Source organism: Cuculus canorus, chromosome 1 (assembly GCF_017976375.1).
Source record: "Cuculus canorus isolate bCucCan1 chromosome 1, bCucCan1.pri, whole genome shotgun sequence".
In the NCBI taxonomy this organism is placed as follows: Eukaryota; Metazoa; Chordata; class Aves; order Cuculiformes; family Cuculidae; genus Cuculus; species Cuculus canorus.
Genome location: NC_071401.1, coordinates 132,639,589 through 132,664,890, shown reverse-complemented (window position 1 = coordinate 132,664,890; position 25,302 = coordinate 132,639,589). Strand labels below are relative to the sequence as shown.

General features: G+C 45.4%; 1 protein-coding gene across 4 annotated transcripts in view; it reads left to right on the top strand.

Annotated features, from left to right (window-relative positions):
• LOC104060630 (alpha-2-macroglobulin-like protein 1) overlaps positions 1-23,394 on the top strand; it is a 32,453-nt gene extending 9,059 nt beyond the window's left edge. For 2 of the 4 annotated variants that reach the window (XM_054069285.1, XM_054069272.1), the window contains exons 2-36: positions 492-675; positions 1,578-1,740; positions 2,093-2,145; positions 3,334-3,351; positions 3,841-4,000; positions 4,587-4,671; positions 5,533-5,647; positions 5,978-6,092; positions 6,506-6,615; positions 7,095-7,262; positions 7,592-7,822; positions 8,221-8,284; positions 9,095-9,240; positions 10,220-10,369; positions 10,799-10,915; positions 11,462-11,609; positions 12,030-12,147; positions 13,296-13,521; positions 13,633-13,759; positions 14,045-14,166; positions 14,651-14,705; positions 15,384-15,467; positions 15,879-16,055; positions 16,238-16,319; positions 16,685-16,841; positions 17,039-17,113; positions 19,174-19,336; positions 19,967-20,184; positions 20,355-20,570; positions 21,069-21,193; positions 21,572-21,662; positions 22,093-22,161; positions 22,365-22,467; positions 22,559-22,600; positions 23,213-23,394. In XM_054069285.1, the coding sequence (XP_053925260.1) occupies positions 492-675; positions 1,578-1,740; positions 2,093-2,145; positions 3,334-3,351; positions 3,841-4,000; positions 4,587-4,671; positions 5,533-5,647; positions 5,978-6,092; positions 6,506-6,615; positions 7,095-7,262; positions 7,592-7,822; positions 8,221-8,284; positions 9,095-9,240; positions 10,220-10,369; positions 10,799-10,915; positions 11,462-11,609; positions 12,030-12,147; positions 13,296-13,521; positions 13,633-13,759; positions 14,045-14,166; positions 14,651-14,705; positions 15,384-15,467; positions 15,879-16,055; positions 16,238-16,319; positions 16,685-16,841; positions 17,039-17,113; positions 19,174-19,336; positions 19,967-20,184; positions 20,355-20,570; positions 21,069-21,193; positions 21,572-21,662; positions 22,093-22,161; positions 22,365-22,467; positions 22,559-22,599 (4,276 nt within the window). In that variant the 3' untranslated portion in view covers position 22,600; positions 23,213-23,394. Of the gene's footprint in view, positions 1-491; positions 676-1,577; positions 1,741-2,092; positions 2,146-3,333; positions 3,352-3,840; positions 4,001-4,586; positions 4,672-5,532; positions 5,648-5,977; positions 6,093-6,505; positions 6,616-7,094; positions 7,263-7,591; positions 7,823-8,220; positions 8,285-9,094; positions 9,241-10,219; positions 10,370-10,798; positions 10,916-11,461; positions 11,610-12,029; positions 12,148-13,295; positions 13,522-13,632; positions 13,760-14,044; positions 14,167-14,650; positions 14,706-15,383; positions 15,468-15,878; positions 16,056-16,237; positions 16,320-16,684; positions 16,842-17,038; positions 17,114-19,173; positions 19,337-19,966; positions 20,185-20,354; positions 20,571-21,068; positions 21,194-21,571; positions 21,663-22,092; positions 22,162-22,364; positions 22,468-22,558; positions 22,601-23,212 lie in introns of those variants that run through there. The other 2 variants (XM_054069282.1, XM_054069286.1) reach the window with 2 other exon arrangements.
• Positions 23,395-25,302: the final 1,908 nt, after the last annotated feature.

Sequence of the window (25,302 nt, the reverse complement as noted above, 5' to 3'; positions counted from 1 at the left end):
TTTCTGCTCTATCAGATCACTCCAAAAGGTAGCTGAGTAATTTACCTTACCTCCCATGTATTAGATTAACTCCTGTGAGTTCAAATACAAGCCACCTCTTTGGCTGGTTTCAAAGTTAGATGTTAGGCCCAGGGATGCTTGCTTCTCCAGTTGCAATGCCAGATCAAGTCACTACTGTCTAGACTGCAAAGTGTGAGGCCACTTTTTCTGAAGACTGCAAGGAATGATTTTGAGGAGTTCAGAAGATGACTTGAGTAAGGGGTCTGAAAAAGGTTATAGGGCTGTTCTTAAGCTACTCAAGGAGAAACTATTTCTCAAGTTATCAGTGAAGCAACTGCTTAGCTGGGTTCACTGTTGCCTTTGAATATTGACTGCAGCCATAGCACATTGCTGAAGAATTCTGCAGTCGTGGGCCGCTGCAGGGAGGCTTTTTCGTATCTCTGAACCCTCAACCTTATGCTGCTTCTCATATTTTCTTTCCCCTGCTCTAGATATTACCTGGTGGTGATCCCTGCAGATCTCCGCTTTCCATCCACCCAAGCTGCCTGTCTCCATATCACCTGTTACAAAGCAAAGATTCAAGTGAAACTCATCTTGGAGCGCTCTACAGGACATCAGCTCTTAGTGCAAGAAACCATGCATAAGGAGAAAACTTTCATGTGTTCTAATTTCTGGGTAAGTCACCCTAGAGCAATGCTGTTGCAGATTTTTCCCCTCAGGAACTGTAACTTCCTTGAGTTACTCCCTAACAAGGGATGGCATGGGCAGGGTCTACTTTGCCTTGGAGTGAGCCTACTAGGAAGGGGAGTGGATGGCGCCTAGGGATGTGTATCCCAGCACATTATCTGTTGGTCAGCACTGAATTCCCCTTCTGAATCTAATTTTTAAATTGAAGTCACATTTGTGAAAGTCTACCACAATTCTGGATACGTAAGAACCCACCTGTTTCCTTCTCTTCTATCTCAGACCAGTAGAAGCAGTTTTTGCTCTTCTCTGAAGGACTTGCACAGCTCCACAGCTAAAGCTTGGGGAAATGATGGTTTGCATGATGCAGCTTCTGTAGGGCCTGAAGTCAGGCAGCAACTTGACCCTTAGGAGCTACTGAATAGCAGTTAGAGGGAAATGGATGCAGTCAATATTCAAAGACCCTCTGGTTGTCTTTCCTAATCTGTCTTTCTTACTTTTACCTGCTGGATAGTTCTGAAGGCCTAGCATTTGAGGCTGTGCTACAGCTTGATCTCTCTCCTTTGATTCACTGCCACTATCTCCCACCTTTCTGGCATATACTTATCTTCCTAGCCAAGTCTGAAGACTTAGAGGTGTCAGGCACTTTCTTGTCACCAGAAGCAAACTTGTTTAACCAGTGGGAAGAAGGACAGATTTCATGACATGCAGGGCCTCCTGCTTTCAGGTAGGACTGAGTGAAATCTGGGTGTAAGCTGCTTCAGGTATTGGAGAGGATGTCCTAGGACAGGTGGAGGAAACAGGTTAGTTCTTCCATTTTACTCTCAATTCCTGCTCCGGCCTCCCTGCAGATTACCTAGGGGCTGTGTGCCCCACTCTCTCTGTGTGTGTAGGTTGGACCTCCAGCTGATGGCACAGAGGAAATTGCCACTGTCAAACTGATCATCACAGGTGAAGATGTCAACATTGAGGAGAAGAAAAAGGTCTTGATCCGTAAGGCCAGCAGTGGCACCTTCATCCAAACAGACAAGCCCATCTATCAACCAGGGCAGACAGGTGAGAGCTGCAAATGGGAGCAACCATAGGCCCTAGTATTTCTGCTGGTAGCACCATATGGAAGGCCTTTGATTGCCTGAAATTCATGAAAAGTCCTAGTAGAAGGCTTTGAGACAATGTCTTTTGTTGCGGTGATGTTTTCATTGGCTGTAATGTCCAGCTTGTGGTGATTGTGAAGTTGCAAGAGGCAGTAGGTCATTGTCCATGGTATCTTAGATATGGGAATGTCCACGTCAGTTGTCATCACAAATGTATATGGAATGGAGACAGAGCTGGGGAAACAGATAGAGCAAGGGACTGTATGGAAGGACTGTAATCTGATAAATATATTCCCTGATTTCCTTGCCCTCAGTGAAATTTCGCGTTGTGACTCTCGATGAGGAATTCATTGCACTCAATGATTCGGTAAGTTAGTCCTGGGGGACTGTGGACAAAGTTGCATTGTTCCATGCGTGGATCCTACTTCCTTTCTATCTTGTTCAAATGCCAAAGCTCCAACTCTTCCACATTCATCCCTGGCCCATGTTTGATGAGTCTCCAGAGGAGAATAGCAAATTGAGTAAAAGCTGATAACTCAGGAAGATGGCAGAGGTGTATATGTCTCTTTCTTATCTTGGTAAAATGGTCATGCAGGCATAAGCATGGGACATAGCGATTCCTAATGTGATGGTGCCATGTGGGGAGTGAATAGTTTGCAAGTCAGATTTTCCTGGACATGTAGTGGGGAGGTGTGCTCTTAATCTGGCTCCTAAAAGTTGGAATACGGGAAATTCTGATTAGACATTAGGATTAACATTTTTATTGCAATGCTGATCAGGTATTGTAGTGATAGGACAAGGGGGAATGGGTATAAACTGGAGAGGGGCAGATTCAGGCTTGATATAGGGAAGAATTTCTTCACCATGAAAGTGATGAGGCACTGGAATGGGTTGCCCTGGGAAGCTCTGGATGCCCCATCCCTGGAGGTGTTCAAGGCCAGGCTGGATGGGGCCTTGGGCAGCCTGATCTAGTGGGATGTCCCTGCCCATGGCAGGGGGGTTGGAACTAGATGATCATTAAGGTCCTTTCCAACCCAGACTATTCTATAATTCTATGATTCTAGGTATTGAAACAGGTACCCAGAGAAGGCATTATTGTCCTTGGAGATGTTCAAAACTCAGCTGGAGAAGGTTATGATCAATCTGCTCTAAGAGGACATGCTTCCACAGGGTGTTGGACTAGATGACCTCCAGAGGTTCCTTCCAAACTTTTTGACCTCTGTAACCTGCTTAAGACTGCAGCAGATCCAGGGCTATGTCTGTTAGGATAATGAGTTTTCCTGATGGATGACTCTACCAGGAAGTCATTAGCAAGCTCAGGGTGACTTCCAAATTGGCTTTTCCTTTCCCTTTCTCCAGACCTTATAGTAATGGACCCACCTGGTATTTCTTCTTCTTAGTGATGTTTGTTTTCCTTTATATTGTTGTCGATGCTCTAAATTTCCAATTAACTAGTTGCACATGCTTCAGAGAAGGCTCTGCATCTGAAGTACCTTGTGTGTGTTGCTGACATGTGTTTCTGTCTTCTAATGTTTTTGCCTTTTTCCTCCCTCAGATTTCCCTGTTTCTCCAGGTGAGTGATTCTGAAATCTGGTGTTACTGTAATGCTGATGGCAGCCATTTCACTGGGCTATTCATATTCAGTTCCTGGCAGATTTTACAGATTTCTGAGTGGAATAGTAGATTTTCTTGTAGCCTAACATGTTCCTTACAGCTTCTTTTTTATGCACTTACTTGAGGTTATGCTCCCAGTTACCTCAGTAGAAATCTGAGTTGTTCTAGAGATGCAAGATTATAGATAGATCAGCTTAGGCCTTTATGAAAACAGTCAGAACTGTGAAGGGTCTTTCCTTGACATCAGAATTTATGTAAGTGTGGAAGAAAACTCAGGTGCTGGGAGCAGAATCTGAGCTTTTTATTGCCTTCAAAATTTCTTGACCAGCCTCATTCCTAGCTATAGAACCTGGCAGTCTGCAGCACTCAAATCCTGAAGCTTGTTTTCTATTGGGTGTGGATCAGTGAGATGCTGGAACAACTGTTTCTTCCTTTCTTGTGGTTGTAGGACCCGAAGAACAACCGGATAGAGCAGTGGCTGAATGTAGTCCCCCAGGATGGCATTGCAGATCTGTCTTTCCAGCTAAGTGATGAGCCTGTGCTGGGGACATATGTTATCAATGTAACCAACGCAAAAGCATACGGCAGCTTCTCTGTTGAGGACTATGGTATGAGCGTGGGGGGATATGTCTGAGCTGCAGAGAGGACCTTGCACTCTTGATCTGGGAAGCTGGGATAACGCTCCTGGGAGGAAATGGGAAAATTAATAGCATCTGTCATAGAAAAGAGTCAGAGCTGAGGCTCAGGAGAGAGAGGCCACTCTGGGACCTTGGGTCAGTGCGTGGGAGGGATGTTGTGAATGACCCCAGGCCTTTGACACAGCTGATTCCTGCAGATCTCTGCACCAGTCATTTAGGGTGGACTTTTCCAGAGATTATGAAGTCAGTGATGTCTCACTTCTCCCTCATCCCCTACTTAACTGTGTTGGAAAGCTAGCCTTCTCTCAGTGCAAAGAGCTGTCAGAAGTACAGGGACATTGGACATGTTTGGGTTTTAATATGGAAAAGAGCAATAAACCAGTGGTGACACACGAATCTGTTAAAGAAACAGTGGATATCTCCCCTTTCCCCTTCTCTCCACCTTCCTTCTCCATTTCCTGGCTCTTATTCCATCACAGTGTATCTTTATGTTGATTCTCTGGAAAGGTTGTCTCTGTCCAGTGTTTTTGACAGTTCTCTGTTTTGTTCCTTCCAGTGCTGCCAAAGTTTGAAGTGATCTTTGAGATGCCAAATCAGATTTATGCACTAGATAAAACCTTCCCACTCCGGGTATGTGGCAGGTGAGGATTCTGCTTGGAGGGATGGCCTTGTGTAGCCTGATGTACACAAGATAGCTAGGTAACCATTAGGAGCTCATGGGAAATTTACTGCATTCCAGATGCAGGAGGCCACAATTTCTCCATGGCAGCTGTTTGCATCCTGATGCAACACAAAACATGCTTGGAACTATCCTTTAGGTACTATCCTAGTAGTACTCTGTCTACATATTAAGTTCTCTGTCCTATTACACACTCTGATGCCCTTTTTCTAAAAATACTCCTCAAATATCTACACATAAAACCTGAGGGGAACAACCAAACCTTTGAGAAGCAGCCAGTTGTGGGGCAGAACATGGCAGATGTTTGGTGTTCATCTCCCTGCAGAATAAACTTATGGGAAAAAGGAAAGCTTTTCTGGATTATGTTCCAGCGGAAACTAGAGAGAGGCAAAAAGGAATTACCCCAGGTTCAGTCCAAGGACACTAGGGTTAACAGCCTCACGTAAAGGTGCTTTCTTAACAAAAGGCACTTTCTTAATGACACGTGTGTCTGCTAATAGGATGATGTATGCCTTCAGCATATCCTGGTTGCAGGTGAAGCTGATGTAAAGTGCAGAGCTCTGTGCTGAGTCAGCACCTGCAACACTGGTTTCCTAGCATAGATTATAGTTTGGCACTAATTATATCAGAGAGTCCTTGATCTCCCATCACTGCAGTACCCTAGCCTGATCTTGCTTACTGGGGTCAGGGCTTCTGGGCCTGCTTTATGGCTGCTAGTCTTGTGCTATATTGTGAATATCTATGAATAAGTGGTCTCTGGGGCTATGCAAAGCAAGTCTTGTATTCTTTTACTATGTTTTCCTTTCACTGATCCCTCAAACAGATACACCTTTGGGAAAGGCGTCCAGGGAATGATTAATGTGAGCCTTTGCCAGAAGATAGCCCCATTCCTGCCCAGTGCTTCTAAACCTGATCTCTGCCTGGAACTTGACAACAAGGTGAGATGCTTAGCAGGAGCTGAGCCATATTCAGAGGCATTTGTGTTCAGCCTCAGGGTAAGACAAGGCTGCGGGAAGTTTTAGTTGGTATAACAGTGATGTTGCCTCATGGTTATTGCTGCTTGGCCATTGGTTTACTGGTGCTAACTCTTAGAAACTGTGTCTGGTGCCTATGGCTGGGTGTGCATCATGTACCTTCTCCACATCCTGCACTGCTATGTCAAAAGGCAAGCTCCCTGAGAGCAGGGATTTGCACTGCTGTTTCTGTGCCAGTTGGGTAAACTCTAATGTGTTTTGCTCAGACCTTGTTTCCTCTCTTTGTACTTTCAGACTGATGAGACAGGTTGCTTCTTCACAAATGTGAGTCTGTCCTCCTTCAGTCGAGACTTTCGGTACTATCAAGACAGCATAGTTGTGGAGGCCTCACTGGTGGAGAATGGCACAGGTAACTGGAAACATTTATGGTGGCTGAGAAGAGGCATGTGAAAATGCACGAATCTTACCAAGAACACTGGAGGCTTTCAGGCTAGCAAGGGCTCTGGACTTTCTGAGCCTGTTGGAGCCTGCCGTCTAACCTCACAGATACAGACAAAGCCACAAATTCCTGATGGCATGGCACACTCACACTGTGTGCCTGCGGTCTCAGGTGGTGAAGCTTGGGGACCTCTCTAAGAGCTAGGGTTGGAGGGAGACTAGATACCCAGAGCTCTGGGCAAATCATCTCCCTAGTGTGAAATGTGCATGCAGCTAAATGCGTGCATAAGTATTGCCACTGGTTTACTCTGCAGAGAAATTGCTGATGGGTGCTTTGTTTCTTCGCTCCCTCCTTTATGTTTCTGTCTCACTGCTTTCATTCAGAGATACACGTCAAAGCTTCCCACAAACTACTCATCTCCAAGATTGGCGGGATGGCCTTGTTTGAAGATGTGAATTCTTACTACCACACTGGAGAGATGTACAAGGGGAAGGTAATTCCCAGTTATGGCCCTTTGGAGAGGAGAGTGTAGGCAATGCCTTCACAGCATCTGATACTTAGCATCTTGTCTGACCTCACCTCCAGCCAGAAACTTGTGAGGGCATGAATGATTCCCAGAGACAAAACTCTTGAATTGTCAAAAGTTAGAAAAACATCTGAGATAGCCATTTGCCAAATAAACTTTGAGTATTAGGAGCTGCAGGGATCCATATGTGTGGTGCAAACCAAAACATTTGGAACTTTAGCAGCCAGGACACTTTCTGCTGTGAAGGGGCACAGAGCGTGGGATGAATGGACATGGTAGCACAAGTGATAATAGGAGGTGACCTGTAGTAATTTTGATAATATTGTTAGTGATTGAAAGGGTGACCTTGCTTTCTTTGGAAATACTGCTTCTGACTCCGAGAGCAGGAGATTCTGTCTGCTGATTAGACTCTTCTGCACTTTTCTTGCTCATCATGACGTTCTCAGATTAAAGTCATCGACTACCAAGGCAAGGCACTGAAGCACAAAAAAGTCCTCCTTGTAGTAAGCTGTGGTGAGCAGCAATTTAAGCAGAAATACATCACTGGAGACTGTGGGAAAACTTTATTTATCCTGAACACAACTGCCTGCAACAGCACGTCGGCTTCCTTGGAGGTGAGTGAGGAACAGTCTGTCTTGATGGCAGGGGTGTGTGTGCATCTCAGAGCTACATATTACCCCACAGATATCTTCCCTGTTCTTTTTTGAAGGACGATAATTCAAACCTGAAACCGCCCAGTACGTTCTGGATTGTGGCTCCCTCTGAGACCTTATTGTCTGCGTTTTAGTCACTTTCTTCATGAACTCTCCACACAGAGATCTGTGCTATGGTATTGCTCAGAGCCAAGCTTGGCTTCTTGCCAAGACCCAGCTAGGCTTATTTGCAGCTGATTTGCTTACAGAAATTAACTGTGGTTTTGATTTTTTTCTGTTGGTCTCACCAGGCAAGCATCCTGAGTCAATATTTGGATAAAGAGCCTGGGGCAGTTGATTTGAGTTACCAGCGAGCCTCTCATTTCATACGCCCATTCTACAGCACCAGCAGGAGTTTTCTCTCTATTGTCCGTATACCAGAAATGATGCCCTGTGGCAAAACGCAGGCTATCCAGGTGGATTACAGAATTTACCAGGAGGACCTGGAACATGGGCCCAAGCGTGTCATTTTCTCCTACTTTGTGAGTTTCGGGGGAAGTGCTAGTGGGTGATGGTCCAATACAAAAGATCAGCATCTCCTACAGATTCAAGCCCGATATCTGATAGATTATTCTCAGCCCAGGATATGTAGCTCATCTGGGTTAGGTTCTGGTTTCAGTTCTGGAACTGCAGTAAAAGAAAGAAAGGCACTACCTTTCTTTCGTGCTCTGCATAGGTGCAGGGCAGGTATTGGCATTACCCGTCCTCCCCCAAGTCACTTGATTCCCTGAGCTTTCCCTGCTACCTCAGGGCAAGGATAGAGCTCCTATCCTTCCCCATGCCCCCATTTAATTTCCAATTTCAGGGACACTTTGATCTGCACAGTGGTCTCAAAGATTATATAACTGGCATTCCCTTGCTTTTCTGTATTCTTCCCCAGGTCACAGGGAAAAGAGGGATAGTCCATGCACATCAGAAGATTGTTTGGGTTGGGCTCCCGGAAAGTAAGTGTACTCCCCCGTTTCATGTCTAGTAAGCACTCAGTGATCTGTGGCATTCCTCAGTGATCTGTGGCATTCCTTCTTATTTGGACATGTGGCATAAGCCTCTTTGCAGTTTAGAGCTGGCTCATAACTTTTCCATTGCATCAGATCAGTGAGCCCCTCCAGCTTACATGTTTGCTTTACCCTCATGCTTGGTACTGAGAGAAAAATACTCAGCATTTCTCAGGTCACAGACTTATTGTCCATTTTGCTAATTTTCAAAGAAGTCTCCTTGTGCCGCCCCTGCAAGTGGCATGGAACTGCAGCTTTCCCCGCAATCAAAACTCTCCTGCTTTAATTTGCAATTGCATTTAAAAATAATTTTCAAGTAGTTAGGATGCCACAGCCTATAATTTTGGTGGGTGTTGACTCACTGGTGTCTACTTCTCCAGCTCTTTTTATTTTTAAAGCCTGAATTATAGGTGTTTTGAGACAAAGCTTTACCTCTTTGTTGGTGATGGAATGGGAGATATTTCGTGATGGGAGGCTTTGAAAGATATCTGAGACTCTCACTCTTTGTTCTAAGCTTGAAACCAAAGAGCTGTTTCATCTCCTTGAGACAATGAATAAGAACCAGGAAGAATCTTTGGCTGGTCTTGAATACCAAATCCAGAGATATGCTGCTTGTTTCAGTGGTCTCCAGAAACCTCCTTTGTCCTCGAAGACTTGAAGAAAGGAATTAAACAGGCACATACGGAATGGCAAAAACTGATCAGAGTTCATATTCACTACCAAATCTACTTTCTCTTCTTCCCTCTCCCTTCCATCTAGTGCTGAAAGGCTTCTTCTTCATCCCTCTTACCTTCAGCTTGATCTACGGCCCATCTCCAAGACTTGTTGTTTATGTCATCTTCCCTAATGGAAAAATCATTGCTGATTCTGCTATCTTCAGTATCTCCACGTGTTTCAGAAATAAGGTAGGATTTGTGTATGAGGCTATGACTAAATGTGTGAAAGTGTATGTATCTGCTGCAATGAGAAACCGACGAATACGTAATATGTGTAGCTGCACGTGGCCAATACTGTCTGAGATGCTGCCACATGAAACAAAGTCTCTGAATGGTGAGGTGCGCTGAGATGTATGGAGCAAGTACATATTTAGCATTGTGGGGGCTGCTGCAATGCCTGAGAAAAGCAGGGAATTGCTGTGTCTGTCTCCATGAGCTTGAACAGCAGCTGCAACCCAGTAGGATCACAGCCTCGCACAGGTTGTCAGTGTTATTTCCAAGAGAGTTCAAGGCTGCTGTGCTCTGCAGCAGAGACTTAGACTTGTTAGCATGTGGTGTTGGGAAGACAGCTTGAAAATGGCCAAAGAAAAAGTGAATTTTAGTAGCTATCTAGAAAGGGCTGAGTGCTTGTGGTCATTAGGACATCTATGGGAATATGCTTTCTTGGCTGTGCCTTGCACTCCAAAGAAGAACTTCTGAGAACTAGCATTACCCCTGCTCCACAGCTGTTTGTCTGCTATGGACAATCAGATTCAAAAAAGAACAGGAAGCACTCAGGAAACTGAGACCAATCTCCTAAAGAGCGTGGAAGACTAGGCTTATTTTTGTTCTTGGGTTCCAAAGGGAGCAGAAAGACAGCTGTGTGAGGTGTGTTATCATGGCTGGCTGGGTTACTAGGAAAGAGTGCTGTGCTCTGACGTAGGAATGTCTCCAGTACTCTGAGCTGTGCCCGATGATGCTTCTCCCCCTTTACAACCTTTCCCATTAGAACCTCAACATGATGTGTTTTAAAATACTTTCTGGAGGTCCTTGGGAGATTCTTCAGGTTTCCATTCAAGGCAAGTCCTTGGAAACTCCCTTCATGAAGGTCCCTTCCCTCCTCAGGAATTGGTAGGGTGGCCAGCAACAGAAATGTCACTCACCTGCGGCCTGCATTCTCCTTATACAGGTGGAGCTGGGCTTCTCAACATCCAAGACCCTTCCTGATTCAGAGGTTGGTCTCCATCTGCTGGCAGCTCCTGGGTCCACGTGTGCTGTCTGGGCTGTGGATCAGAGCATCCTTTTGCCAAAGCTGGGAAAAGACCTCAGTAGCAACATAGTGAGTGAGCCTGCTCTAACTTCTTCTCTTCCCTCGTACTGACACGAAGAGGCAGGGTGACAGACAGACATGTCATTGCATCTGTGCAGAGCTTATCCACCAGGGATCTCAAAGCACTGCTCAAAAGGATCAGTAGCGCTTTTGGTGGCATGGGTTAGGATTAAGGGGAATGCCTTAAGGAGGCTGAACACTACTCAGTGCACCGGTGGCAAATAAACTGCTGTTTTTCTGTCTCATGTTCAGTTCAGCAGGTTGTGCTGTCTCTATCAGAGGAGAGCCAGAGGAGAGTAACAGTGAGCCTGGGATTTCTGGCGTGCATTCACGCGTAGTAGCCAGAAGCAAATAAACAGGCCTTGATACATGACGGGAAGGGAATGCCACATTTTCTTTGTGCTGATTTTCTTTGTTTTTTTTTTCTTGCTTTCCCAGATCTATGCACTGTTCCCATCTCTTTATAACTCCAGATATCCTCACCAAGTGTCTGAAGATGATTATTCATGTGGACCATCAGATTTTGATGAGCCTGATGTGTTTACAACATTCAGGGTAAAGATGGGTGATTTGATGGGTTGGGAAAATTCATAAATTGAGGGAAGTGTGGTGTCCTGACTTCACAAATATCCTAGGAATGCTGTTACAGACAGTACAGGGAACAGGTCCAGTTTAGGCCCTTGTAACTCACTCGTTATTTGAATAAGTGACTTGTAATCATTGACCAAGAAGAAATTTTGTGGTTAGTGCACTTTGGTTGTGTGATTCAGGATGCCAAGAATGATTGACCACTTCAATTTGATTTCATACAGGATGTTTAAACTCCACAGCATAAGAAATTGCACTCTGCAGGCTGAGAAGGCATAGTACCTAAATGACTATGTGTTTGAAAAAGAATAAATTTGGCTGACTCAAGCCAGATGAATTAGCTGAGAAGACCTTGTTTTCCCATTGCTGAGGGTTTGAATAATTGCCTCTTAAAATGAAGCAAGAAAATACTTTGCCAAGCCAGAGTACAGTCAAGCCTCTCTCTGGAAGGGTAGTACAGATTAGAAAAGAGAGGACAAGCTCTTGGTGCATCTGTTCTTTTTTTTCCTACAGGAAATAGGGTTGAAAATTATGTCAAACACCAATATCAGGAAACCCAGTGCATGTTCGACCACTCCATCAACAACTATTCTGCGGGAAACAGTTATATTTACTTCTAGGCCCATGTTGATGTTTGCCCAGCCCCGTAGAGCATATAAAAGTAAGCATTTGCCGACTATTTCTTCCTACATGGGATACTCAGTCTTTCAGGTGAAAGCAATCCCAGGTTTGATCTAAGAGGCAGTATTTGGTGTAATTGCAAAAGGAGGAGTGAGAGGGTTTCCTGGCTCCAAACCTGTTGTGCCACGGTGAGTCTGCCTGGGGCTCATGGCTTCTGGCTCTGAAATGTTAGTGCACTGTCTGGATCCTGAGTCTTATCTCTGAGGTCAGGGAATGGTTGCCCTTTCCTTGGCACCTACAAATGCAGGTAAGGCCCACAGGACCACTGTTATTTGAAATGAGGCAAGAGATTTTAAAATTTGGCATCACACCTTCTGTTCCAGTGCCGTGCTTCCCAAGAGCTGATTGGATGACTTGCAGCCTGAGGACTCTCTGTTGACTGGGTCTATGTTATTTCCAGCAGAGCGCCTGACAACAGCTACCTATCAGCCCACTATGTTTTCACCTGTTTCTTCAGCTGAAGACAAGGCACACAAATATTTCCCCAAAACCTGGATATGGGATTTGTATTCTATAGGGTAAGTAAAGCGAGCAGTGGGGGTCTAGTCTGGATAGATAAGTGTCTATAAGATTATCTTATAGATAAGATAGATAATCTGCTGTCTGGGAATGGCAGCAGATACAGCTGAGTTTAGATCATAAGCTGACGAGGAAGGTACCTAAGGATGTCACGGGGCGCATACCTGTCAGTCTGTTTCTCATCAGATCTAATATCTGCATTTAATGCATTTTCTAGTACTAGATGATCATATGGGAGTATTGTCCATTCATGGGAGGTGGCTGGCATGGGAAGATAGGAAACCAGTACTGTTAATTGTCTGCATTCTGCTTGTGGTAGCCCCGTGGACCAGCATTTCACAAACTGTGCTCACAAGAATGTATCCTGGGATGCAAGGGAAGCTGATCTCCACCGAAGTCTTTCACAGTTTTATGAAAATGTGTCCTTTGAGAAAGGCTCACTGAGTACACAGGGTCTGCTGAGGGAACTTTTGGAGACTTTTTTGTCTTTGACTTCAAGAATTTCTTCTCTGGTGTCTGCAGACTGGCATCAGTTGCCTTCCTGTACATGCCTGGCAAAAGTGAATATCCCCAGTTACTGGAGTCAAATAATATCGTTAGCTTTAACTAGTGCTGGTTTTATGTCTGCTGTGATAGCAGCCACAGAACATTCTGCTACTCTCAGCAGTTGTGATGTGGGCACAAGGCATATCTCTGCCCTGTCTTCATGTTGGACGTTAAGCTATCGTTATCTCATAGGAAGGTGAATGGCTGGATCTGTCTTGTCTGACGTTAAGCAGTCTTGTTGCTTTTCTGGTGTCTGGTTCTCCATCCCTAGGCCAAGAGTAATAAAACTGCTGACATCTGTAAAGCATTTTAGATGTGAAAAGGGCAAGCACTGCCTGTGGAAAGCACTGTTATTGATGGCATCTTGCAGCCATGTAACCTATTGTCAAAACATTCTGTTGATATAAGCATCTGAGGTAGGGGTCCCTACTTCTACAAGGCCCTACTTTTAACTCTAGAAGGGCTACAAATTTAGCAGAGATTAAGGATTAGACTGAGGTTAGAGGATGGGTGCATTAGAGAATGGTGAAGGGCAGGTCACCTGGTACTAGATACAGCAAGATTTAGCTAAATGCTTCTGCTGCTGTCTACTTCTCCTCAGTTCCAGTGGGAACAAGAATGTTACTGTCACTGTGCCTAACACCATCGCAGAATGGAAAGCAGGGATGTTCTGCATAGGACATAACGGCTTTGGGCTTGCTCCAACCTCCAGCCTGCTTGTTTACAAGCCCTTTCTTGTGGAGGTCACACTGCCATCTTCTGTGATCCAGGGTGAGACTTTCATCTTGAAGGCCACAGTCTTCAACTATCTGCAGCAATGCATGAAGGTAGGTGAGCCCTGATAGACTCTGTGAGAAAAGCAGAATATCGGTAGGTAAGAGAGAACTGAAATCTATAGCATGTGTTGTTACCACCTGCCATCCCTGTTTTGCCTTCAGATCCAAGTGAACCTGGAGGAGTTCGCACACCTCCAGCTGAAGCCATGTGAAGACTGTGTCTACAGCAGCTGCTTATGTGCCAAAGAAGCTAAGGCCTTTCAGTGGAGTGTCACAGCTGAGCAACTGGGTGAGAACAGGGAGGTGGGGTGACGGAATTGGGAAGGGATGGATCCAAGGTGGGGATGTTTTATACAAGTTGACAAGGAGTCAGGAGCTGTTTGCCCTGTTAATCAGAGGGTACTTGTTTGCGTTCATTGTAAGGTCATGATTACTCTCAAGTCTGTGCTAGGAGGTACAGAATCATATAGGACTCTGGTCTCTTTTTCTGTTGTCAACAGAGCACTTCTATAGTATTAATGGGATGTGTTTCCTTAGAAGATGTTTTATGCACCTAAATGTATGTTATTTTCAGGACTCATGAACATCACCCTCAGTGCAGAGGCTGTGGCCACCGAAGAGCTCTGTGGCGCAGAGATACCTTTTGTCCCAAAACAAGGACAGAAAGATATGATCACCAAACTCCTCCTAGTCCGGGTCAGACAACCTCTTCTGTTATCTAGACCTAAAATTGTGCTTTGTGCAATTCCCAGAGTTTGTGCAGGTTAATTTGGGGAGTTATTCCTTACTACTAAAGATGTGTAATTGGAATCCTGGGGCTTGACCTGGGCTCAGCCATGAGGGCTGATGGCTGTGGGAGGTAGAGGGGTATCCTCCATTTCGTACCATGGAAAACTTTAAATACGTTCACTCTTTTATGTCCTTGCTTCTGAGCTCTCTGCTGAATTTTACAGCATCAGTTTCACAGATATTTGGAGTTATGATATTCTGAAAATGTGTGCTGTTTTCTTATCTGAGATGAAAATGATTGACAATAATTTACATTTTTGTGATAATGGTGTCGCTCCACCTGACTGTCCATCCTGAACCAGGATTTTTCCTATATCTATTTGTACTTCACTTGTAATCCTGTTTCTTTCCTGTGTGCTCATTATAATACTACTTTTATGTGCTCCAACAGCCAGAGGGAGTGTTGGTAGAAAAGGCACACAGCTCCATCCTGTGTCCCAAAACAGGTAAAGAGATTGTTTTCTTCTTTCACCCTGCTCATTCCCTGCTTCATGCCTAACCACCTCCTAGGTCTTTCCACTTGTGGAAATGTTTTTTCCACCAACATGACCTAGCTACAGGAGCATACTCTAATTGTGGTGCCAGCTAGAGCTTTCCCTGAGTAAGGATGTGGGGAGGTCCAACCTTTTAGCATCAACATCCCTAATGTGATAGCTTGAGGCCTTTTTCACCTGTGGTAATAAAGCCAGACTACTGAACATGGCAAGGCTGGAGGACATGACTTAGGGTTGCTTCTCCTGTCTTGAACTTTACAGTGTATGATGGATCCATTAGCAAAATTTGAGAGTATGAGCCACATTGAGAAGACATACCTGCAACTGAAATCTGAAAGGAGATGGAGTAACTTATGTAAAGAAAAGCAGGAAGGCGACTCTGACCTCAGAGTTTCCAGGAGAAGATCAGCCTCTTTAGAAGGAAGGCTGTTAGGATAGTGCAGTCACAATGAGGTTGATGGAGGGAGTTGAGGGTGGCATCTGTAATCTCTGTGACAGGAAGATGAGATGTTAGCACAGAACAGGCTCAAACAATTTCTGTAGATTTTGAAGGTTGTTTTCATCAGATTTTTTTTTTTTTTTTTTTTTTTTTTTTTGTCCTCCACACACACCTTACTCTGCTGGTGTCAGGGGATCTAGCACAGGAGTCTGTGTCCTTGATGTTGCCTCTAAATGTGGTTGAAGGTTCAGTTGGAGCCACAGTTTCAGTCACTGGTAAGGAATTCAGCTATGATAATACCTTTCCAAATCCCATATCTCTGAGTTTAGCCCTAGGAAAGCCCAAACCCAGACCACCCTCAAGCCCCCAACTTCTGAGGTTTCTGAGGCTCCACTGCCTTGTTCGTCCCATGTATGTGGCCGTATTTCCTGGTTCCAGATAACATAAAACACTCAGCAAGAGGTAGGGTGTTTTGTTTACGGGCTTCCACTGCCAGGGTGGGAATCTATACAGCTGTATAGATGGCATAGTGGAACTGATAATCTGGCTGGACAGAGGTGCCACCACACTGCTGTGCTGGGGCTATCTTGCCTGGTGCACTGCTGAGAATGGGCCACAGGCAGGAGAAGGTGAATCCCCAGACCTCCTGCCCAGGAGGTTGTAAGGGTTCCTATGCTCTGTTCCAGGTGACCTCATGGGGACAGCACTGCAGAACCTGGACCGTCTGGTACAGATCCCTCATGGTTGTGGGGAGCAGAACATGGTGCTATTTGCCCCTGTTGTCTATGTGCTGCAGTACCTGGAGAAGACAAGGCAGCTGACTGCTGAGATCGAGGAGAGGGCAACAGGATTCCTGCGCAATGGCAAGTACAACAGACCCAGCTTGCTCTTTTACCTTCTGCAGTGTCCAACCTACCAATGGTTGCCTACTCCCCTTCCCCGCAGAGCACTCAGCCACTTATAACGTTAACAGTACCCCATTCCATGCCCAGTGATCTCACTACAAATACCATTTTGAGCAATAATGTCCTATCCTACTTCCCAGGGTACCAGATACAGCTGCAGTACCAACACCCTGATGGTTCCTACAGTGAATTTGGTACCAGGGATGAGTATGGTAATACTTGGTAAGCCCTGGGCTCTCTTCCTGCTGTCTACCTGCTGTGTGACAGCCTGGAGGTGGGCAGGTTTCTGCTTCTGACACTGAATCCTTTCCATCCTATTGGACCCAAAATGTTCCAGATGCTTTGCTGGCTAGGGCGTCCCAGGGGTATTTAACTGTCCTTGAGATAAACTGTCCTTGCAACAGAAGATAAGGAACAATAGGCGAGGAGAGACACACCAGTTTCAAAATTGCACTTTTGTCTTTTTCCTCAACTTCTGCTTAGATTCTTTCTTTTCACTCATTTTTCCCTCTCTCTCATTCATTCTATCTCTTTCTGCTTCTCTCTTCCCCCTCTTATGCCTTTTTTCCTGTTCTCCCACCAACCAGGCTGACTGCATTTGTGGTTAAATGCTTTGTCCAAGCCAAGCCATACATTTTCCTGGACAATAGGACCATCCAAGCCGCTCTCACCTGGCTAGAGTCCCACCAGCTTCCCAATGGTTGCTTCAGAAATGTGGGCCAACTTTTCCACACAGCCATGAAGGTAGGAGCCAGAGCACCTTGAAGGGCAACTCAAAGCAGTTCTTGCCAAGTGTACTGGTGATTGTTTAGGTCACTTTCCTATATTGTTCTGCTTCCTTGCAGGGGAGCAAGCCAGGGAGAGATAGGACATTTACTGAAAAGCTTCAGGCCTTTTGTGTTAATGTTTCCAGCTTTTTCAGATGTTTATGCTTTTTGTAGGGAGGTGTGGATGGGGAAGTCCTCTTGGCTGCCTACATCACTGCTGCATACTTGGAGGCAGGAGAGACACAACAGGTAAATACTGGGACTCTTTGCTGTATTCTTGCCTTAAGATCTGAATTATGAAGTGAGCTTAGCGGTATCACTGAGGCAGGCAACACAGCACCTTAGGCTTGTGGACAAAGTAATAGGGTGAGGGAGGAAGAACTTATCACTTCTCAGGAAAAAAACTTAGCTATCCCTTGAGGAGGACATCATTGGCAGGACAGAAGGTGAGTTTAGACTACAGGTTGCTGTTGGAGTTCATGGCTGTATACTATGCCCATTTCCCTGGCTTTGGCTGCTCGTTCCCACCCCCGACTGCTCCTGCATAGCTGAGACTCTGTGGTGAGTTGTGAGGGAGGAGAGCTTGGTGTAGCTCCTCCCACAGTCAAGTAAATTGCCATAATGATATTATTAATGGGTTTTAGCTTCCTGCAAAGAAGAAGTCTGGGAAAGGAGTACTGTAGGGAGGTACACGTTGTGATGTAGGGCAGCTGGAATTGCACCTCTAACAAGAGGGAATTCTTAAAAGTGCTAAAGATCCTAACTAGTTACTCTGTGGTACTGGCAGTTAAAAAGGTATAGTAAATTTGACAAAGAAACACTAGTGCTATGCCGTTTAAGAAGCAAAGTTCTCTGGAAATAAGAAAAGTAAGTGAAAGGGTTGTGATTTTCGCTGCAACTGAAAGAAATGGGCTTAGGAGAAAAAAGCAACACAGACGGAAATTAACCTTTCTGCCAGCAAATATCCTTCAGATCACTTTTTTTTTTTTTTTTCTCACCGTAATAGCAATTGAGTATTAGAACAGATTGCCTAGAGAGCTTTAGCTGTCTCCATCATTGGAGGTTTTCAAGACCTGACTGGATAAAATCCTGAGCAACCTGGTCTGATCTCATAGCTAACCCTGCTTTGAACCAGGAGGTTGGATTTGAGACCTTCTGAGGTCCCTCCCAATCTGAAATATTGTATCACTGGCTAATTTTATGGACTATCAAAGTTTTGGATGACTTTTGTGGAGGAGGCTTTTCATCAAACTTTTCATCAAAAAATTCTTCACAGTAAGAGTCATCGGGCACTGGAACAGGCTGCCCAGGGAGGTGGTCGAGTCGCCTTCCCTGGAGGTGTTTAAGGAACGGGTGGATGAAGTGCTTAGGGACATGGTTTAGGGAGTGTTAGGAATGGTTGGACTCGATGATCCAATGGGTCCTTTCCAACCTTGTGATTCTGTGATTCTGTGATTCAAAAGTATCAGGTGAGAATGCAAGTCTCACAGTAGTTGTCCTGGCCCTGAGGAAGGAATTTACTGAGTAGGTCTGTAGGTAGGTGAAGTGGGAAATGCAAAGCTTGCCATAGCACCCAGGAAAAGTGTCCTTGAGTGGGTTATAAATGCTTTTACAAAGAATACACAATCACAAGAGCTCAGAATTCTGTGAGTTTGAGGATGTCCTGCAAGGGCTAATGCACTGAAGATGTTCAGAAAAGATCACACTTTCCCTTACAAGCGTACCTGAAAGGCTCATGAAAGTCATTAGGGGTTGAAATGCAGGGAAAATGTTGGAGATATTTTACACTGTTCTGAATGAACTGATATTAAAGCATGGTTGGCATGACAAAAAAATCTAGGCAGATACCAACAGCCCTCTACCCTCGCTTTGTGCTGGAAATCGATCTCTTGGAACAAAACAGATTGCTTATATTGACTGCAGAACCAAATGGCATGTTGTAAAGTAGCAGCTTCTTAGCGGGCATGTGACTGCTCCCAGGAAAGCTAAATGTTTCTGTACAGCATGCACTTAGGGCTGCTATTGTCAGCACCAGGATGAACACAATAAATGTGAAAACACTTCCAGTAGATTGGCATGCTCAGTTCTTGTGTTAGTTTCACCAGAAGACACCAGAGATTGATAAGTTGTAATATGTCAGACTGTTCCTAAACAAGGCATTAAGATGTATGACAACAGTCAACATATCACAGGTTATCACTAAAAGTCTGGTAGTTGTACAAACTCTAGTGCTGTTACCACCATTGTAACTGTCTGGGAAAGTGAGAAATTTACGTGTGTACCAACACCGATGTAACTTTTCTTCCTAGAGTACAGCTGTGTACAAGGCTCTGGGCTGCATCACTCCTTCCCTTCCCAAAGCTGCCAGCACTTTTACCCAAGCGCTGCTGGCCTACACCTTCGCCCTTGCTAAGGACTCTCAACGCACACAAGAGCTACTTGATATACTGGATCAAAAGGCAATCAGAGCAGGTATGGGAACCTTAGTGCCAGTGAACATCAGAGAGTGGACAAGTGACCTTTCTGAGCCCTTGGTTACATGCAACTTGGGAGGATCATAGCCTTACCCTTTAGGTCCTTCACCCAAAAATGTTTTCAGACAGCCAGTCTACAAACACAAGGTATGTGTTTGCAATACTGTCATGGGGATGCTGATCTCCTCCAAAGCTCTCAGCCTTTTTTGGTACCCAAAGTGGAGGCTCTCTCCTGAGAGAGCCTCTCTGAGAGACGTAAGCTTTCTTATGAGGGGTTGCAAAGCACCAGGGAGGGAAGTAAGCTACCTCAGTTCTTGTTAGTACCTAAGCCCTGGCAGGTCAGGTAGTTAGTGTACATAGCAAAAAGGACAATGGAGAAGTTGGATGTCTGGGAGGTACTGTGTATGCAGATTAGTTGCATATTGGTTTTTGTATATCACCTTGGTGTGTAATATGGAAGTCCTTGGTATTGTAAAATACATGGGGTTGCATTTCATTGAGTGATATGATGACCCAGGCAAGAGGTACCTACTCAATGGTCTTCGCAGACATAAGCCACTGTGCCTCATAGGCCTCAGAATTTCTTTCTCGACACCCTTCAACATCATCTACTCCCTTTCTTTCCCAGGTGGGCAAATCCACTGGAGTCAGACATTGTCCAAGTCCAGACCCAGCACCAGCCCTTGGTCACAGCCACTGTCTGTGGATGTGGAATTGACATCCTATGTCCTCCTGGCCCTCCTTTCCAAGTCAAATGTCACAGGGTCTGATCTCACCACAGCCTCTGGCATTGTGGCCTGGCTCACCAGGCAGCAGAATGCGTATGGAGGGTTTGCCTCAACACAGGTAATTCATGGCTGCTAAGGGGATGTTGCTTGAGAAAGAATCTATGCACAATTTATGCAAGTGTGAATGCTTTGTGGGAAGAAGCCCTTGTATATGGAGGTCCTCAGGACAGTGTTTTCAAGTGTCTTTGGGTGTCAGAGCAACAAAAGTAATTGTTTCTTCTTTTTCAGGACACAGTAGTTGCCTTGCAAGCCTTGGCTAAGTATGCAGCGCTGACATACAGCACAAAAGGGGCTGCAGAAGTGACAGTGAGGTCCCAGAGAGGCTTTGGGAGGGATTTCCAAGTCTCCTACCAGAACCGGCTATTGGTGCAGGAGGCAGCACTGACAGAAGTCCCGGGAAAGTTCTTCCTGCAGGCCCAAGGCAGCTGTTGTGTCTTTACCCGGGTAGGTTCCCATAGACCCTGCTGTGACAACCCTCTGCTCATCTTGTAAAACCCAAAACTTTCTTTTGCAGGTCTATGCAAGGAAATGTGCATTTACTGGGCTTTAAGCCCTGTTGCCAATGCCATAAATTTGTGTGATGTAGGAGACTCAGAGGCAGAATGTGTCCAAATGTGAGGAGAGTGATGCTTCCATGGCCCTCAGGACACTGGAGGATGGAAATGTTGTATAGTGGTCCCACTGCTGTGTGCCTGACTTGCACAATCTCAAGAGGAAGGGTCAGGAGAAGGAACCTGAAGCTGGAGGGATCATGGAAGGTTTCAAATCTGATTGACTTTTATTTTTGGTACTGGGATGAGTGTGCTTACTGTTCGTGGTTTATCCAGTCACTCTCTGGGGTCCATATCTTGAGGATTAGAGTAGTCAGTGGAAAAAAGGTATGACAGATTATACTGAACTAATTGTCTATGTCCTATTCTGTCTTTTTGTCTCTCCTTGTAGATGGTGCTGAGGTATAACACACCCTCCCCGCAGGTGTCCACAACTTTTGCCTTGCGAGTGACAACTGAGCCGGTCAATTGCACAGAGGACGATATACACTCTGTTACTGTCTACATCAATGTCAGGTGACTCTAAAGACCTCCACTTGGGAAAAAAAGGCAGGCATGGCTGGAGAGACGAGGGGTGCTTCTTGGCTGCAATGGAGGCACCACACAGTTTCAGTAGAAGGTCCAGATGGAAGATGGAGAAGGAAAGATACAAGTGTCTCCAGGGAAAAGGAAATGTTTCTGATGTCTTTAGTTCTTGCTGGGGAGAGGAGTGCACATAGTGATCTCAGATTGGAAATTCAGAGGAGTGGAGCAATCATCTGCCCCCTGTGAGAGGGAGCAGTATCTGCCTTAGCCCTGGTCCTGGCTGGGTTACCTGGCTCAGTGTCCTGCACACAGGGTATGATGGTGGAAGGGGAAGCTGGGCAAGACTCTCCTTTTGCTCTTCTCCTCCAGGTACACTGGGAAGAGATCCACTTCCAAAATGGTGATTGTGGAGGTGTCCCTACTGTCTGGATTTGTCCTGGCTCCAGGATACGAGATGTCTGTAAGAAGCCTAGATTCACGATGCTGATGTGGTGTCAGTGGAACTATCCATGCCAAAAGAGAGGAGGAGGTTGCATAGGAACATGTTGCCTGTGTCTCTCTTGAGCAATCTCGCCATCCCTTCCCCCCTGCCGCACAATAAACATGAACACATACTGTCAGCTCTCTCTGTGCCTTGAGTATGGTGATCCTTCTGGCACAATTCTTTCAGCATATCCTTGACAGCTAAGTAGCCTAGGTTCCCGTCCTTGAATTTTGCAATAGCTGTGTGGTCCTGCAGGGACATCAGCCTGAAAGGGTAAAAGTCCAAAATAAGTTTGGAAGTGAATGAGGACCTGAGCACTCAAGCTTGGATAAACCTTGTTGGGATGTCTTACACTTGCTTTTCAAAAGACGAAACTTAAATTTCTTCCTCTGCTCTCCTGTCCTAGATGCAGCAATGGCACCCTGTGAAAAGAACTGAGAAAACACAAGGAGGTGTTGCCATCTATTTGGACAAGGTATATGACTGCTACTAGAGAAGCTGCAGGAGTGGAAGGCAGTAGCAGAGTTGTGTGGGCAATCCAACACTGGGCTAACAGAGCAGGATAGTCAAGATTCATCTTGAAGCCCTACATTTGACTCCGCAGAGTTACTGCATATCAGTAGGGTCAAATTTATGTGAGGAATAAAAAGTGAACTGTAATTTGCTCTTCTTTCGCAGCTGAGCCATGAGTCTGAAACATACATCTTACATTTGGAGCGGGAGATTGATGTGACCAACCTGAAGCCAGGCCATGTCAGGGTCTATGACTACTACCATCCAGGTGAGTGTGGAATCATGGATGCCAGGGCTGCCTGTGTGCCTGCCCTTAGCTCCGTGTAAGGATAACTTAGGTATCTTCTGTCCTGTTGCAGAGGAGCAGGCCCTGGCTGATTATAATGTCTTCTGCATCTAAGGTAGGTGCAAGTCCCTTCTTCAGCCCCTGTACAGACCTAGCAGCCTTGTGACATTTCCCGTGCAACCCAGCAACCTGTCTGTCTGATTCAGCATGTTTCCTTCACCTAGGACTACATCTGGAATTTCCTAGTCCTCCAAGGACTTTAGATTCTGCCCTCTGTTTTTTGGACTTTATAACGTAGTCTTTGTTGAATTGCCCTGCAGACAGGACATGAAGTGTTTAACACACTGTGAAGAACTAGTCACGTGCATTTTCTGGAACTCTCTGCAGGGCTGTCTGGGCTGGTACAGTGCATGGGACTGCCTGGCAGCTGAGTGACAGCGCTCACAGATGGTTTGCACTGTTCTGGAACTTCTAAGCGGAGTTCATGGTCCTAGTTTCAGCTTACATTGTCTGGGTATGGACAGTCCCACCTATTCCTGGGGTGGGGCTGAGATAAAACAAGAGAAGCACTTTCCCTTAGCGTCCTTAGTGAGAGCCCAGTCTCTGTATCTGTTAGCATCCCAGAGTTAATAATTTGGGTCATATTATTTGCTCTCTTGATTACTCCCTCTTCCTGCTCTCATTTCTCCAAGGACTTGGTGTGCTTCCTCACTGTCCACTTTTTCAGCCCACAGGGATCTTACTACTGCAAGGTGCCCTAGGAAAGCAGGGCTGCTGCATTAGTGCTTCTGGTATGATGGAGCATATGTCACCTGGAAAGTCGCATCTCAGTGGGCAGGGGCAAAACTCAATTTCAGTACTAAACCCAGCCTAAGCCATCCTGCTCATCCTGACAGCCATTTCCTGGTGAATTCTATGGGGTGTCTAATTAATTCTGATTGTTTTAAACCATGGATTTTTCTTGCTTGTAAAAAAAGAATGAAAATAAAACATAGATCATGAATCTGGGTGCTGTGCTGTGTGCTTGGACTCTGTGACAGAGGACTAATTTGGAGGAGAGAGAAGAAGCCAGCTCTCATAGAGGGAGTGTAGCTGAACCATGCACCTGGCATTCTTTTCTTCCAGCTGCAGCGTGCAGCCATCACTGTGGGATGGGGACTCCTAGCCCTGTATGAGCGATAAGGCCTTGGCTGATTCTGCACTTTACATAGTTGTAAATTAAATCTATTTCGCTGTGTATCTCATGGATCAGCTTCTGTTCTCTTAGCATAGTAATAGAAAGGGGAGTGGTTTTATTTTCTGCACCTCCTGTAAAGCTGGATCTTGCACAGGACAATTCAAACGTGAATTGTCAGGCAGGGATCATTTGTGTCTGAATTCTCCCCCGCTCAGTGAGCTCCTGGAGGGTGAAGGGTGTCTTTGCCACATGATGAAGAGATGTAAGGGCAATTCAACCACCAAAGCATATGTGAAAATTCAGCACTTGTAATCTATAATCCCTATGTGATACATATAATGTAATATACATATATGTGTAAAATCTACCATTCAACATCTATAATTTAAAATCAAACCTCATGGTTTAAGGAACTGCAGCTCATGATCTGGGACCTTCAAGCTTGGCAGTGCTATGTCCCAGTATAAACATGTAAGTCTCCATGGACCTTCACTAGAACTGGCTGTGAGAGTGAGATGGCTAAGTGCAAAGGTAGGCTTAAGAATCAGGCTTAGGCCTGGGAGGTTGGGGTAGGGGCTGATTTGGCTGGGTCTGGACTTGGCTACAGCCTTGAAAGTTTGCCAGGCCAGACCCTGCAGCAAGGCTGGGATTTGTGTTGGTTAACGGGAGGGATTTGGAAAGTGCACTTTTAAGTTTCAACTTTGAAGTCCTAGAGTAAACCTGAAGTCTCAGCAAGTCCCCTCTGTAGGACAGACACAAGCATTGCAAGTTCTTTTGGTTAAGAGCAAACACTCTCCACAACAGACTGAGATCTGCCAGGAAGGCAGGCTGCAGAAAGTCTGCTCTGTGCTTCATACGCAGGTTAACAGGACCAGAATGAATGCATAAATTCAGCACAGCAGTTGGGTGTTACCAGTGCCCTGAACACTGCCAGAACTGGCTACACTGAGGTTGCCTTCATTCTAGATGTTGCTTTCTCCCTTCTTCTGCAGTTTTTTTTTTAAAACAAGTGCTTTCCCCTTCTCTTTATTCAGTTTCCTCAGCAATCCACGAGTAATGCAGGGCTCAACTCTGCAGAACAGGATTTTTACCAGAATGCTATTTCCTCTGAAACTTAAAAAAAAACAACAAAAAAACCTTTGCAGATACTGCAGGGTTTTTCTGCAAATGCCTCCTCCCCACTTTGCCTTTGCATCTGGCAATGTCTGTCCTGGATGCTATCAAAAAGCAGAACTGGAGCTAGTCAGGCCTGCACTTGGTACTGGTACCCACTTATCACTGCCAATGCCATCACATTCTTATCATCTGTTTCTCAGTGCTTAGCAAAGTGCAGGCAACAGGCCTGATAGAACTCCCTGGAAGAGAGGTTTACTGGGGAAGCAACTGCTGTAGTGATCACACCCATGTGTTTTCCTTGCTTACCCCAGGAGGGATAGCTCATGCATGAGCCCTGTGTTGTAGGAGGAGTTCACGCACAAGAAAACCTATTCGTATGCATATGTGTACATGTAGACTGAGTAAAAATTGCACAGTGATATTTTTTACTCAATATCCATTGCAATTTCTATGTCCACTTTCTTAACGTCTCTTCAAAGTCCTTCAAAATGTTCTCTCTTGGACTTAAACTGCAATACCTGTGG